Source organism: Sinocyclocheilus grahami, unplaced genomic scaffold (assembly GCF_001515645.1).
Source record: "Sinocyclocheilus grahami isolate Dianchi unplaced genomic scaffold, SAMN03320097.WGS_v1.1 scaffold650.1, whole genome shotgun sequence".
In the NCBI taxonomy this organism is placed as follows: Eukaryota; Metazoa; Chordata; class Actinopteri; order Cypriniformes; family Cyprinidae; genus Sinocyclocheilus; species Sinocyclocheilus grahami.
In genome coordinates, this window is record NW_015505829.1 from 177,740 (window position 1) to 192,467 (window position 14,728).

Consider the following 14,728-nt stretch of genomic DNA (forward strand, 5'->3'; position numbering starts at 1 on the left):
CATCTGCGTTTTCCACATCGCGGAAATCATAGGGCCCTACTACTGTAGCAAACGAATATGATAAGCTCATTGTAAGAGTAAAAGACAGGGACATTGTTTATTTACTTTAGAGCATTGAGTCTTTCCAACTAGGTGACAAAGTAGCGTTAAATCACCATTCAACAGACTCAAGCCACCACCACACTGCCGTCTATTGGACTGCAGAAAGATACTAACTTTTAAATCTGCTACTTTACTGACTGTGCTGACACACCATGTCTACACTGGACGCGACAAAGCGACCATTGAAAATCATTTGTACTTTGTCAGTACGTCATAAATAGAACGACGAATGAGGCATCAGTTTACTGTCGGGATTTGTCATGTCGCATCGCGCTGCATCCAGTATAGAGACCGCATCAATGATTATAATGGGTTCTATTGTATTTTGTCATCCGGTGTAGACACCCAGTTAGGAAATGTGATGTGACCGATGTGATAAGCATGAGTTCTGGGCCACGGCGTGGCCGGTATAAACACAAGCATTGACTGAGTGGCCGCGGAGCCGTATGCGCCACAGAAGCGTGCCGTGATGCACTGATCAGCTCTAACGTCACTGAATCTGCTGTTAAAAATGAACCATCCATTCATCATATCATCATGCAAAACTAAGAATTAGAATCATTGTAATGTGACGATCAAATATAGTTCCGGTGAGTGGCGGGCGGATAATTTATTTGAAGTAGCGGACTCGGGTGAAGTTTGAGCTCATCCGCGCATCTCTACACTATACTGACCTGAGCCACCAGTAGCAAACAATGGAGTGCACTCTGCTTGACAAACTAAGTAATTACACCATTTAGAAGCATTTCATCTGCATTATATGTTCTGTAAAACAAAATTCATATTCGCCGATACGATATATCTGCTACAGGCTCACATCGGCCGATAATATCGGCAAAACAATATATTGGTCAGGCTGTACAAAAGTCTACTGAGAGGTTTGGCAATTTGAGTCTCAAAGTATGGAATTTTGAAATGGAAAATGTGTAGGAACCCTGTTTGAGTCAGTAAATTCTTCATTTTTTTCCCCCTTTTGAAATTTCTATTCATCAAATAATCCTAAAAAATGTATCATGGTTGAGCAGCAGTCAGCATATTTGCATGGTTTCTGAAGGATCATGTGACACTGAAGTCTAGTGTAATGGCTGCTGAAAATAACAGCTTTGCCATCACACGATTAAATTACATTTTTAGACTTCTTTCCAAAACATTTTAAAAAATCTTGCCAACCACAAACATTTGAATGGTAGTGTATATATAGATATATAGATATATAGATATATTTTATAGAAGATGTGACAGAGCATATATGGCATTTCTAGACAATAAATGCGATTGTATGTGAACTACATGAATTTTCGTTTTCCTTATTTACTCTCTGATGTCAACCATCTATTATCCATTACTGTTTATTACACACATTTCTGTAAATGAACAATTATGGATTATCCCAATATGTTCATGCTTTCAGGATTTTGACCAAACATCAGATGATGTCAAGATAAAAGGTGCGTTTTCTGTTGGAGTAAATGCTGCATCCATCGGTATAAGCATTATGGTGGTCGTAAGCATTATATTTTTTAAATACATTTGTTCCAAACTTGTATGACTTTCTGTCATACAGTGCATAGTAACCATCCTTCAAACTGGATTAAAACACCTTTTTGAGTGAGCTATTCTTTTAAGTGTCTGAAATCAGTTTTTACATTCTTACATCTTCATGTCACAGGAGCTCCAGTAGGCGTCCCAGAAAAGGCACCATCAATCCAGGCAAAATCCATTCAACCTTTAAAACGACATGGTGTGTTGTGCACAGCCTGTAATAAGGTCATGCTGAAGGGACATACAGCATTTCAGAGTAGTGGCTCTTCTAAACTCTACTGCTCACCTCAATGTCTCTGTGGCTCCAAGAAGAAAACATGTCACTGCTGCCAGATCAGGTTCGATTCGTCCGTAGCAAGCATTTTGAGAGGTGTGGAACTCTCCTTCCTCTCTATCTCAGGATTGGATGAACCCAATATTGCCTTTCTTTTTCTTTTTTTTAAGAAGCGAGAGGACAAAATCATCCTCTCTGCTTGAAGACTCCATTTAGTGCTGTTTTGCGATTTTTATTTATTTTTTTCGCAACAGATTAATTAATATGCATCGGACTCAGTGTGCAGAGACCTTTAGAGTCAGAGTATGAGTACAAGTACTTTCTTTAAGATATTAGCCAATACAAAATCTATCATCCAAAAGTTTGTGGTAAAATGTTTTCTATTTTAATCTATTTTAAAAAGTAATTTATTCCTGTGTTGGCAAAGTTGAATTTTTAACAGCCATTACTCCAGTCTGTGTTGAAAAACGTTTGTGCTGCTTGATATATTTATTTATTTATTTTTTCCCTTGATTCTTTGAGGAACAAAGTTTAAAAGAACAGTGTTTATTTGACTTTTTAAATTTTTTTATTTTTTGAAAAAGAAATGTCTTCATTTTAATCAACTTAATGCATATGCATATATATATATATATATATATATATATATATATTAGTGCTGTCAAAATTAGTGCGTTAACGCAGGCGATTCATTTTTTAAATTTTAACACGTTAAAAATATTTAACGCCGGCTACGGTTAGCCACCCCACTCACAACTGATACTTCTGTCTCTTTTTTTCGTGACAAGAACCATCGTTTATTTAAACGCAGAACGTCTTTATGATCAAATCAAACGGGAGATGTTTCAGACGCACAAAGGCGCCGGTGTTCTGACAACGCGCTTGTAGCCTGTATCATTTCATATCAAATCACAAAAGAAACTACAAGCATGCAATGTCGTAGTAGTTATGTCGTCAGTTAAGTCATGAAGTTACCAAAAAGCCAATTAAAGCTGCCTTAAAACTGTGCATGTATATGTTTGTTACATGAGTCACATTTAAGAACATGTCTCTTTAATGCAGTGGTTTTCCAAACTGTCCTGGAGCAGCCCAGCACTGTCTCCCTCATCTAACACACCCGATTCAACTCATTAGAGACTTTTAAGAACTGAAGTGGGTCAGAATAGGTAGAGATGTGTGTCAGATCCGCGTCATGTTCAGCATCGGCAGCTCTTAAAGGGACAGCTGACAAAAAAAAACCTAATAACCAGCTGGTGTGATGTCTGGTAATCAATGATCAAAAGAAAAAATAAGAGGAAATCAATAACTTTTGTAGTTTTAAGTAGGGATGCGCCGATTCCGATATTCATATCGGGTATCGGCTCCGATAGTGCCATTTTTCTCTAATCGGGTATCGATCCAAATCCGAGATTTTATTTTTATTTAATTTTTTTTTCTATTGTGCGAATTATTCTGTGTTACTTCTGAAGCCATACGATAGCTTAATGTGAACTACATATGAATATTTAAGTCCTTACATTAAAGTTCACAAACACTTTTCTCCGCTGTGGCTGTCAGTCATTCGTTCAGCCTTTAAACCCTGGTCACGTTCGGTTACAGTCAGGCTGTGACGCCATCATTCTGCACACCGGATGCGCACATTGTAAGCACTTCGTGCTCATAGACTGTATAAAAACAGTTTGTGCTGCACTGTATTTGTCCTTATTAAAAAATATGCTATACATTTAAAGAAATGTATTTTAATTTTATAGTATATACTTAAATATATATATAAATGTTTTTAATGAATGGATTTTATCATACAAATAGCAATGTGTAACATATTACCATATTTAGTGCAACACTTTTATTTGTTCCCCACAAAATATTGTTTTTTCACTAAATGTTTGGATTTCTAAAATTATTGTGCACTGATTTTTTCTAGAGTAACTTTTGCTGCCGAATTATCCACTAACCTAGTTTATGATAAATTTTTGTCATAGATTATAAATATACATAGGCCTATATTTTTTCATATTTATTGTTTCTTTTATTTTTCTTTATAATGAAGTAGTCTGTATCTAGTAGATTGTGAAAGAATGATTATCAGTTCCACACACGGAGATGTATAAATTCTACATTTATTAAAATGAGGGGAAAAAACTTCACTGGTATCGGATCGGTATCGGCCAATACCAAACCCTAGGTATCGGTATTGGAGGCGAAAAAGGCGGATCGGAGCACCCCTAGCTTCAAGTATTCATCTATATTTAATTTAGAATTTATTGTTTGATAACTTTATTCAATTTCTGTATATTTTCTACTTGCTGAAGGGCACAGGTAAATATGACATTTATTATAATGGGTTTATGTGAAGATTGTTTTAAGTTCACTTAAATTAGAAGGTATTTTAAGTAGTCTAGTAAATGTTCAAATTGATAGCTTTGTACAGTTGAATGGCTAATCAATGGTTAAATATTAGGGGAAAAAACTATTTCATAGAGATATCAGAGTGATACTGGCCTTCAGTCATAAAAAAGATGCCATTATACAAATATAAAAAATATACTGTCTTTGTTGTTTCTGCATTAATTTGAAGATTGAATGTGAAATTATTGCAATATAAAAGTATTTTTTTTAATGTATTTTTAATGTTAGGTGGAATTTAATCGCGATTAATTTCAGAAAAATGTGCTATTAATTAATTGTTTTAATCGATTGACAGCAATAATATATATATATATAAGTGTCATTTTAATAAATGAAATTTTAACTAAAAAATTAAATTCATCATTGCTCGCTCTCATATCGTTCCAAACCTGTATGATTTTTTTATTTCTGTGGAACACAACAGAAAATATTAAACCCCATTGACTTTAATTGTATAAACAAACAACACTTACACATTTTTCAAATTATCTTCTTTTGTGTTCTACAGACAAATGAAAGTCTTACAGGTTTGGAACGACTTGATGGTGAGTAAATTAAGATTTTGTGTAAATTGTGACTACATTTTAATTTTTGTATAAACAATTTGACATTTAAAACGGTTTAATTTTGTTCTGTTTGGAAAATTATGCTTGAATGTCTTTATTGTCTGCATGCAAACAAGGTATTGCAGTGGAATGCAACAACTGCAAGCTGAAACTAGTGCCTCAATACCACATATCCATGCTTGATGGATCCGTTCAGAACTTCTGCTCTTATTCCTGTGTACTAGCATATCAGGTACAGTTCTGTCATGTCTGCCACTGATCGCCTTTAAAATATTATAGTAGTCATACATATTGATTGATTTGAATGATGTCAGTTTGTGTTGGTTTTTGTTTTGCTTGGTTCAGGAGTCCTTCAGTAAGATGAAACCTATCATGCCGGTAAATACTGTAACCTCTACAAGCAACAGCACATCTACCCCAAAACCTGCTGCCCCCAAACCTGCTTCCTCAGACTCCAGCTCATCAGTGAAGACTAGCTCTTCCAGTGGTCCGGCGCAGACAGTCACCAAGATCCCCTGCTTTCAGTGTCTGAACTCGTTCTTTCACAGACCAGAGCTGCTGGAGTTTAGGGTACTCCTTTTCACTAGACCTACTTGTTTTATTAGGCCCATTACAAATACTTTGTTTTAAAATAATTTTTTTTGTTCCTGATTTGTTCCAGTTTGTCATTATTACTATTAACCAACCTACAGGTTTATTTTTAGTTGCCTGAGGTCCTGGTTGAGTACATGCTTGTAACATTTTTTTATTTTTTTTTTATCTGATCTTTCAGAGGAAAATGTACACCTTCTGTGGTAACACTTGTATTGATGAGTTCAGAAGGATCTACCGCATGGAGGCTCGCTGTGAATACTGCAAGCTTGATAAAATTGTAAAAATAGTGAGAAGGATAAACAAGGTTGACCGTTCTTTCTGCAGTGAGAGTAAGCTATAAGCATAATTAGGACCTTGTTTTTATTTTATTGTTTGGCAGTATTTTAACATTAAATTAATAACCATATCAATTTGTATACGGACCTTGTGTTTGTGGTTTGCTTTTCTGTACAGGATGCAAGACACTCTTTGAGAATAGCCTCTTCAAACGCCGGGGAAAGAAACACTGTTGCAACTGCTTCTACTGTAACAGCACTTCTAAGACTGTAGTGACTGATGTCTTTGATGGCAAACAAGAGGAGTTCTGTGGGAATGATTGCTTGTTAAAACATAATTTATTGATCCGTCAGGTAATATTTTATTTAGTTAGTTGTTTACTTGTGTAGTTGAGTTGTTTGTTTAGCTATTTAGTTATGTAGTTATTTATTTGGTCATTTTCTTATTTAATCTACTTACTTAGTTATTTAATTATGTAGTTATTTATTTGGTTATTTAATTTACTTGGTTTCATACTTTAGTTATTTACTAACTAAGCAGGCTTCATAGTTTTAGTTGTAGTTGTTTACTTAGTTTGTTTACTTAGTTGTTTACTTTTGTTAGTTGTTTAGTTAGTTATGCAGTTATATAGCTGGTTAGGTATTTAATTAATTATTTACTTATTTAGTTATGTAGAAAAAGCCAGTGAAAATGTCACATGTTGTTTTAAAGTACCATTGTGCTGCATCATTAGACTTAAAGGGATAGTTCACGCAAAAATGAAAATGTTATGTTTATCTGCTTACCCCCAGGGCATCCAAGATGTAGGTGACTTTGTTTCTTCAGTAGAACACAAATTATGATTTTTAAGTCCAGCCGTTGCAGTCTATCAGTCGTATAATGCATGGCAATGTAACAAAATCTATGAGAGTTAAATGCACATGACAAATCCAAATTAAACCCATGACGACACATTGATGTCCTAAGACACGAAGCGATTGGTTTGTGCGAGAAACCGAACAGTATTTATATAATTTTTTACCTCTAATACAACACTATGTCCAACTTCCTTGAGCTCTGGCGTAGTTTACGTTACAAACCGCTCGTTTCGTGTCTTAGGACATCAATGTGTCGTCATGGGTTTAATTTGGATTTGTCGGTCACATGTTGTTTTAAAGTACCATTGTGCTGCATCATTAGACTTAAAGGGATAGTTCACCCAAAAATGAAAATGTTATGTTTATCTGCTTACCCCCAGGGCATCCAAGATGTAGGTGACTTTGTTTCTTCAGTAGAACACAAATTATGATTTTTAAGTCCAGCCGTTGCAGTCTATCAGTCGTATAATGCATGGCAATGTAACAAAATCTATGAGAGTTAAATGCACATGACAAATCCAAATTAAACCCATGACGACACATTGATGTCCTAAGACACGAAACGAGCGGTTTGTAACGTAAACTACGCCAGAGCTCAAGGAAGTTGGACATAGTGTTGTATTAGAGGTAAAAAATTATATAAATACTGTTCGGTTTCTCGCACAAACCAATCGCTTCGTGTCTTAGGACATCAATGTGTCGTCACAAGCCGCAGGGTTTAATTTGTATTTGTCTGTGCATGTTTTTTTTACTCCCATAGATTTTGTTACCATTGCCATGCATTATGCAGCTGATAGACTGCAACGGCTGGACTTAAAAAAATCATAATTATCATAACTATCCCTTTAAGGCATTATGCAACAGATGTGGCTTCTGAAAGTAACAGTAAATGTTCCTGCTGCACAATTTTGACAGGAAATAAAGTGCTCAATGTGCAGGCAGATGAAGAAGATGACTGAGACTGTGAAATGGCTGGGTGAGATGAAGCATTTCTGCAGCCTGCGATGCCTGATGTTCTTCTGCAGTCTGCAGGGCATCACTGGAGCCGTTATCAAAGCTACAAGTAAATCTCCAGCCACAAAAGGTATGTCTTCCTACAGATATTTGGGTGTATTGGTCTGCTTTTATCCCATCCAGTCTTTGTTCTGTAGATTCTGTAATTGGCTGGCTAAAGTTATTACATCCTAAAAGTTTCATTTTCTTTAGTCTGGAGTCCTGTGCTGTCACTGTCTCCACAGGTGTGACCCCAGTATCCTCTGCAGTTCCTCAAAGTACTAAAGAGGGCACACCAGTCATTGCAAATGTCGTCTCGCTTTCAAGTGCATCCAACGATCAGCCAGGTGTTTTGGGAAGCACAAATCCAAAAGGTGATTATCCTCAGAAGCATTAACTATCTAAACCCTCATGTCAACCTGAACAAAACACTTTTACATAATGCATATGATTAAAGACTGAGATGCATTGTTTGTTGCTCAAATCATTCATATTTAACCCTGTGTTTCCTCAGGCTCTGTTCCTGTAAAAGTCACAGGAAATGTGAGTTCAGGAAAAATCAGTATTTATACCCACAGTCTAAAAACTGAAAACTTTCTATACTTATTGAAAGCAGAATCAGGATTCAAATTGTCTAATTTGTCCGGTGTTTTTTTTTCTTTTTTCCAGTAATGCTTGTTTAGATCAGTCTGATTTGCTGTAAACAAATATCTTGTTATTTGCTCTGCTCACAGAAACGTGCTGTGAAAGCTCCTGTCTCGTCATCCAAAACACGGAATGACAAGGACTTGCCTCATAAATCCATAAGCAAAAACAAAGCCACGTCCTGTAAACCCCACACCTGTGATGCTGAGACACAAATAGGTACTAACCAGCTCCAGTGTGACAATGACTTCACTTTTTAGCAACCTTATTCTGGACAGAACTTCCCCGTTTGTGTTTCCCCCTTTAGTAAACAACTACAGTTGCATATCCTGACACTTTTTTTCTCCTTTTTTTAATCCTGCAGATGGAACTCCTAAAGTGATAGTACTACCTGTGCCAGTGCCAGTGTATGTGCCAGTTCCCATGCATCTCTACACTCAATACATTCCACAGTCTGTGGGGCTTCCACTTCCGGTACATCTACTATCTACCCTTCCTCCTCCTCACTTTCCGAGTCAGAATTATTTTCTGTGTTAACAGCATATCACAAAAGTGTATTTAGCTTTGAATATTCCTTTAAACTTGTTAAAAGGAGATATGTAGACAGTTGCCTCTCTGACTCAATGTAGTTTTGTAGACTATGATGTAATAATAGCTTCTATGCAGGTTCCGGTGCCCATGTTCTTCCCTACAACTCTGGACAGTGCCGAGCACATTGTGAAGACCATTCAGGAAATCAAAGAGAAGATCCCTAATAACCCTCTGGAGGCCGACCTCATCATGATGGCAGAGATGGTGGCTGAGGATGCAGAGGAGGAGAAACAAATCATCTCTAGTGGTAAATAATGGAAAATTTGAGGGTTATGGTCTTTAGGCTGTATAATACATCTACAAATGCACATTTAATAGTTTTGGTCACATACATATCTTTGAAGCCACCTGTTTTGTTGCTCAGATCAGACTGGTAGCATAATGGAGGGCCTTGATTTGGAAGATCTATCCAGCAATCTGAGTTGGGAGGAGGACTCTGTGTCTTCTGCCCAGACATGGGACCAAACCCCAGAGCCTGAGAGGCCTCCTCCGTCCAGATCTGCCACAGTGACTCCAGTCTCCACTGCAGCAGAAGAGCCACAGATGGACTTGGAGGCTGATTTCCCAATCGGTAAGAGCTTCTACTGTGGCTAAGAGGTTAAAACACACCAACAGGTTTTTTCTTATCTTCCATTCGTATTTCATACATCTTTATCCTTTCACATTTCAGAAAGCATTGAACTTTTCAGAAAGCAAATGCAAAAGGAGATAAATTCTGGCAAACAGAGATCACGCAAGAGAGGACATGATGGCTTCCCTGAGAAGAAACAAGTAAGAACTAAAGCATAATTATTCCTGACCACCAACCAACTCTTAACGTATCATATCATTATGGATTATTTCTGATTATTGTGTGTTTTGTTGGAATGTAGGGCAGTAAGTGTGCATCAGCACCTCCAAACAACCTCTCCAAACTGCAACATGAATACGGAGTCAAAGCCTGGAAGAAGTGGGTACGCTGGAGGAACGCCCAACCCAACATAGAGACTCTCAAATTTGTCTGTAAGCCTCAGTTTGCTTTTTATCCAGCATTTCATCCCAAAAACAAATTCTATGTTTTAAAATAGTTTATTCAGAAGCAATACTGGGTCACATTATCTTGGGTAAAATGAATAATTAAATCAACAATAAAAATTTGGATTAATTAGTCATTTTTACTTATCGTAGACAGATTTTGTGCCATTTAAGCATTAAACACTACTTCATCATCAATAGCACGCAGTATGACACTAAAGGAGGACTTGTTGAAGTGTTGCACGGCTGAACTAAGCTATGGCCTCTGCAAGTTCATTTCTGAGGTTCGTCGACCCAACGGAGAGAAATACAGCCCTGACAGCATTTTTTATCTCTGCTTGGGAATCCAGCAGGTAAATTGAAAAGAAACCACACAAACTGAACACATTCAGTCATGTTATATAGTTGATTTGTTTTATCTCATGTCGTTCATATTTGCAGTACCTGTTTGAGAACAATCGGATGGAGAGCATCTTCGCAGACGTCTTCTACACCAAATTCTGCCATGAAATGAGCAACATACTCAGAGGGTGGAAACCAACTATTTTGCCCAGTGGTGAGCAATTAAAAACACAAATGTGTGACTAGCTTGTTTTGCTGCTGCTCCACAAACATGTCTGTTTGTTTGCTCAGGTTACGTTCATTCTCGTGTGGAGGAGTATCATCTGTGGGACTGTAAACAGCTGGGGGCATTTTCACCTGGTGTGCTGCTCAACACGCTGCTCTATTTCTTCTCCAAGTACTTCAACTACAAGACAGCAGAGCAGCACCGTCGCCTCTCTTTTGGCCACATCAAACGCTACTCTCGAGGACAGGCCAACAACAAAGTGTCCTTCCTGCGTTTCTATCCCCCAAAAGAGGATGCAAGCACAGGTCAGTTATACCTTTCATAGTGTGTTTTTTGTTAATTATTTTTCTACTAGTCGTTTTGTCCAATTTAGACGGTGTCCCTCTAAAGAAGAAGAAGAAGGAAGATGAACGGCAAAGGGTGCTAAAAATACGGCAGAATTCAGACAATCCCCTCCGCTGTCCTGTCAGGCTGTACGAGTTCTATCTCTCAAAATGGTATGTCAGCATTTTGTTTAATAAAACAAATCATGGTGTATTTGGTTGTCATACAATGTTGTTTCTTCCAGTTCACCCGGCATAAGACATGACACAACCCAGTTTTACCTGAGCCCCGAGCGCTCATGTGTACCCAGCAGTCCCACATGGTTCTCAACCACCTCTCTGAGTGATGAGGCTCTGGACAGCATGCTCACACGTATCCTTACTGTCAGAGAGCTGCACCTGGAGAGAGACAAATCACCCAATGAGACTGACTCCGACAGTGACTCGGACTTCACACCGTTTTAGTACCACAATAATGAAAAAACCTGAATGTGTCCTGTGGGATTTTGACTGTTGTTCTGAATGCTGAAAAGCAAGTGGTTTGTCATTTTTTCATTTTCAATCTTCTTTTAGTTACAAAGAAGTGCAGCATTACAGTGGGATTATTGTAAGTCGCCACCTTTGTTTTATATTTAAACACTAAAGACACTGACAGCATCATTCCAAAAAAAGATTTTGAAATTGTTGTTTTTCATTGCAAGCCATGTTGGTCCAAATAGATGGAATGTTCCTGAAATTGACTCTTGATTTCTTGTTTTTATGGATAAAAAAAGACTGAAACTGATTCTGCAAGTCTTTCATCTTTATTGACTGAAAAAGAGATACAAACATCACCTTTTTACTTGCACAGAAACACTTGGTGCATAAACCTACACATTTTTTGTCATGAAACCCTGGTGGTGATTTTAGAAATAATTTACTTAAGTTATAACTATAACTATGCCAGTATAATTAGAAAAGACTGAAAAGGTAGAAAAAGAGCATTTTGTACTGTTTCTTGCTAATTAATTTTCTACATGGCAAGCAAAATAGATTTCATGCTGCAGCAAATATATTCACACTGAAAACAGTTTTCACTCAGAAATTGCTAGTGCATTTCACAAAAAATTAGAAAAATTGTTATAGATGCTACATTAGTTGTTTTACCTTTTTACTTAGAAAAATGGTTTTGGAGCATTACAAATATTTTAAAGACTTTGACAGACATCAGATTGAAAAGTGGTTTGGTACATTTTAAATATAACAGCTTTTGCATGACTTAGACACAGGCACAGGATGCAGAGAGTGAAGTATACCCGGGCCTTAAGTAGATATACAGGACTAATGTTCCCTTGTCATAAGCCACATTTCTGTTTCCAAATAATTTGATGACACATTACTTAACATGGCCACTATGTTTGTCTGGAGGATCTGCTCTCACATACAGGTGCATCTCAATAAATTAGAATGTCGTGGAAAAGTTCATTTATTTCAGTAATTCAACTCAAATGCACAGAAACACTTGGTGCATAAACCTACACATTTTTTGTCATGAAACCCTGGTGGTGATTTTAGAAATAATTTACTTAAGTTATAACTATATGCCAGTATAATTAGAAAAGACTGAAAAGGTAGAAAAAGAGCATTTTGTACTGTTTCTTGCTAATTAATTTTCTACATGGCAAGCAAAATAGATTTCATGCTGCAGCAAATATATTCACACTGAAAACAGTTTTCATTCAGAAATTGCTAGTGCATTTCACAGATAATTAGAAAAATTGTTATAGATGCTACATCAGTTGTTTTACCTTTTTACTTAGAAAAATGGTTTTGGAGCATTACAAATATTTTAAAGACTTTGACAGACATCAGATTGAAAAGTGGTTTGGTACATTTTAAATATAACAGCTTTTGCATGACTTAGACACAGGAACAGGATGCAGAGAGTGAAGTATACCCGGGCCTTAAGTAGATATACAGGACTAATGTTCCCTTGTCATAAGCCACATTTCTGTTTCCAAATAATTTGATGACACATTACTTAACATGGCCACTATGTTTGTCTGGAGGATCTGCTCTCTCATACAGGTGCATCTCAATAAATTAGAATGTCGTGGAAAAGTTCATTTATTTCAGTAATTCAACTCAAATTGTGAAACTCGTGTATTAAATAAATTCAATGCACACAGACTGAAGTAGTTTAAGTCTTTGGTTCTTTTAATTGTGATGATTTTGGCTCACATTTAACAAAAACCCACCAATTCACTATCTCAACAAATGAGAATATGGTGACATGCCAATCAGCTAATCAACTCAAAACACCTGCAAAGGTTTCCTGAGCCTTCAAAATGGCCTCTCAGTTTGGTTCACTAGGCTACACAATAATGGGGAAGACTGCTGATCTGACAGTTGTCCACAAGACAATCATTGACACCCTTCACAAGGAGCCACAAACATTCATTGCCAAAGAAGCTGGCTGTTCACAGAGTGCTGTATCCAAGCATGTTAACAGAAAGTTGAGTGGAAGGAAAAAGTGTGGAAGAAAAAGATGCACAACCAACCGAGAGAACCGCAGCCTTATGAGGATTGTCAAGCAAAATCGATTCAAGAATTTGAGTGAACTTCACAAGGAATGGACTGAGGCTGGGGTCAAGGCATCAAGAGCCACCACACACAGACATATCAAGGAATTTGGCTACAGTTGTCGTATTCCTCTTGTTAAGCCACTCCTGAACCACAGACAACGTCAGAGGCGTCTTACCTGGGCGAAGGAGAAGAAGAACTGGACTGTTGCCCAGTGGTCCAAAGTCCTCTTTTCAGATGAGAGCAAGTTTTGTATTTCATTTGGAAACCAAGGTCCTAGAGTCTGGAGGAAGGGTGGAGAAGCTCATGCCCAAGTTGCTTGAAGTCCAGTGTTAAGTTTCCAGTCTGTAATGATTTGGGGTGCAATGTCATCTGCTGGTGTTGGTCCATTGTGTTTTTTGAAAACCAACGTCACTGCACCCTTTTACAAAGAAGTTTTGGAGCACTTCATGCTTCCTTCTGCTGACCAGCTTTTTGAAGATGCTGATTTCATTTTCCCGCAGGATTTGGCACCTGCCCACACTGCCAAAAGCACCAAAAGTTGGTTAAATGACCATGGTGTTGGTGTGCTTGAAAGGCAAAAGTTACAGGACAGGAGAAGATATGTTAACAGAGCAAGCCAAAATACAGGTATTTTAAATCATATGAATTGTCTCCTAATAAGTTACATCTGAAGAAAATCTAAAAAAAAAAATTTTTAGCAAAACATCACAATCAGAAACTAGAAGAAATCAGAGAGTCATCGAGCAGAGACACACGAGCAGCTGCAGCACCTGAGGTTCAGAAAGACTCTGAAAATGCCAGAATGGAGAATGAAAACTCTGACGACATGGGCTTTCCTGTGCTTCCTTCACTCCCAGTGGAGGATGTTTCTTACAGAATTCATGGTTTTGCACAGCCATTACCGTTGCAGTGGACCACAGATACAACATTACCCATAGAGGATAAGCTGGGCTCTCTACATAATTCCATGCCTCCTGTCCCAGAATCATCAAAGCAGAGTGCATCCTCCTCATCTTCAAGTGTTAAAGAGAGAGATTTGAGTCATGTGCAAAAGAACCTTTCACCTTCTGTTAGATTCATGCCGAGGACTACACATTTAGAAAGTAGAAAAAGAAAGTTGGAGGAACAAGTGTTCTTTTTGAATGAAGCATCTGAAACTGAGACTCTGATTGGTCCAAAATTACCAGAGCTGCCCAAGGTGGATATGGAGGATCAGTCATTAAATGTAACCGCCAGTTTGATCCGTCAAACAATGAGTAAGGTTAGTTTCTCCGTTTCATTCCTGTTGTAAATATTATGTAACTTACGTAAGTACATTGTGTACCAGAGTTATTATAGTTAATGGAAACTGAAATATATATATACAGTGGGTACGGAAAGTATTCAGACCCCCTTAAATTTTTCACTCT

The 14,728-nt window shown here is 37.4% G+C and overlaps 2 protein-coding genes across 3 annotated transcripts in view; both read left to right on the top strand.

Annotated features, from left to right (window-relative positions):
• Positions 1-11,638, top strand: part of LOC107558581 (zinc finger MYM-type protein 4-like) — an 84,256-nt gene extending 72,618 nt beyond the window's left edge. For both annotated transcript variants that reach the window (XM_016242243.1, XM_016242242.1), the window contains exons 11-27: positions 5,239-5,463; positions 5,666-5,816; positions 5,941-6,116; positions 7,536-7,704; positions 7,859-7,987; positions 8,128-8,156; positions 8,348-8,477; positions 8,623-8,732; positions 8,925-9,096; positions 9,214-9,420; positions 9,520-9,620; positions 9,722-9,851; positions 10,065-10,216; positions 10,305-10,419; positions 10,497-10,736; positions 10,805-10,928; positions 11,000-11,638. In XM_016242243.1, the coding sequence (XP_016097729.1) occupies positions 5,239-5,463; positions 5,666-5,816; positions 5,941-6,116; positions 7,536-7,704; positions 7,859-7,987; positions 8,128-8,156; positions 8,348-8,477; positions 8,623-8,732; positions 8,925-9,096; positions 9,214-9,420; positions 9,520-9,620; positions 9,722-9,851; positions 10,065-10,216; positions 10,305-10,419; positions 10,497-10,736; positions 10,805-10,928; positions 11,000-11,219 (2,580 nt within the window). In that variant the 3' untranslated portion in view covers positions 11,220-11,638. The remainder of the gene's footprint in view (positions 1-5,238; positions 5,464-5,665; positions 5,817-5,940; positions 6,117-7,535; positions 7,705-7,858; positions 7,988-8,127; positions 8,157-8,347; positions 8,478-8,622; positions 8,733-8,924; positions 9,097-9,213; positions 9,421-9,519; positions 9,621-9,721; positions 9,852-10,064; positions 10,217-10,304; positions 10,420-10,496; positions 10,737-10,804; positions 10,929-10,999) is intronic.
• A 1,141-nt stretch (positions 11,639-12,779) lies between these two features.
• Positions 12,780-14,728, top strand: part of LOC107558571 (RNA-binding protein 48-like) — a 2,495-nt gene continuing 546 nt past the window's right edge. Inside the window, exons 1-3 of the mRNA XM_016242233.1 lie at positions 12,780-12,790; positions 13,894-13,946; positions 14,018-14,580. Coding sequence (XP_016097719.1) covers positions 12,780-12,790; positions 13,894-13,946; positions 14,018-14,580 — 627 coding nt within the window. The remainder of the gene's footprint in view (positions 12,791-13,893; positions 13,947-14,017; positions 14,581-14,728) is intronic.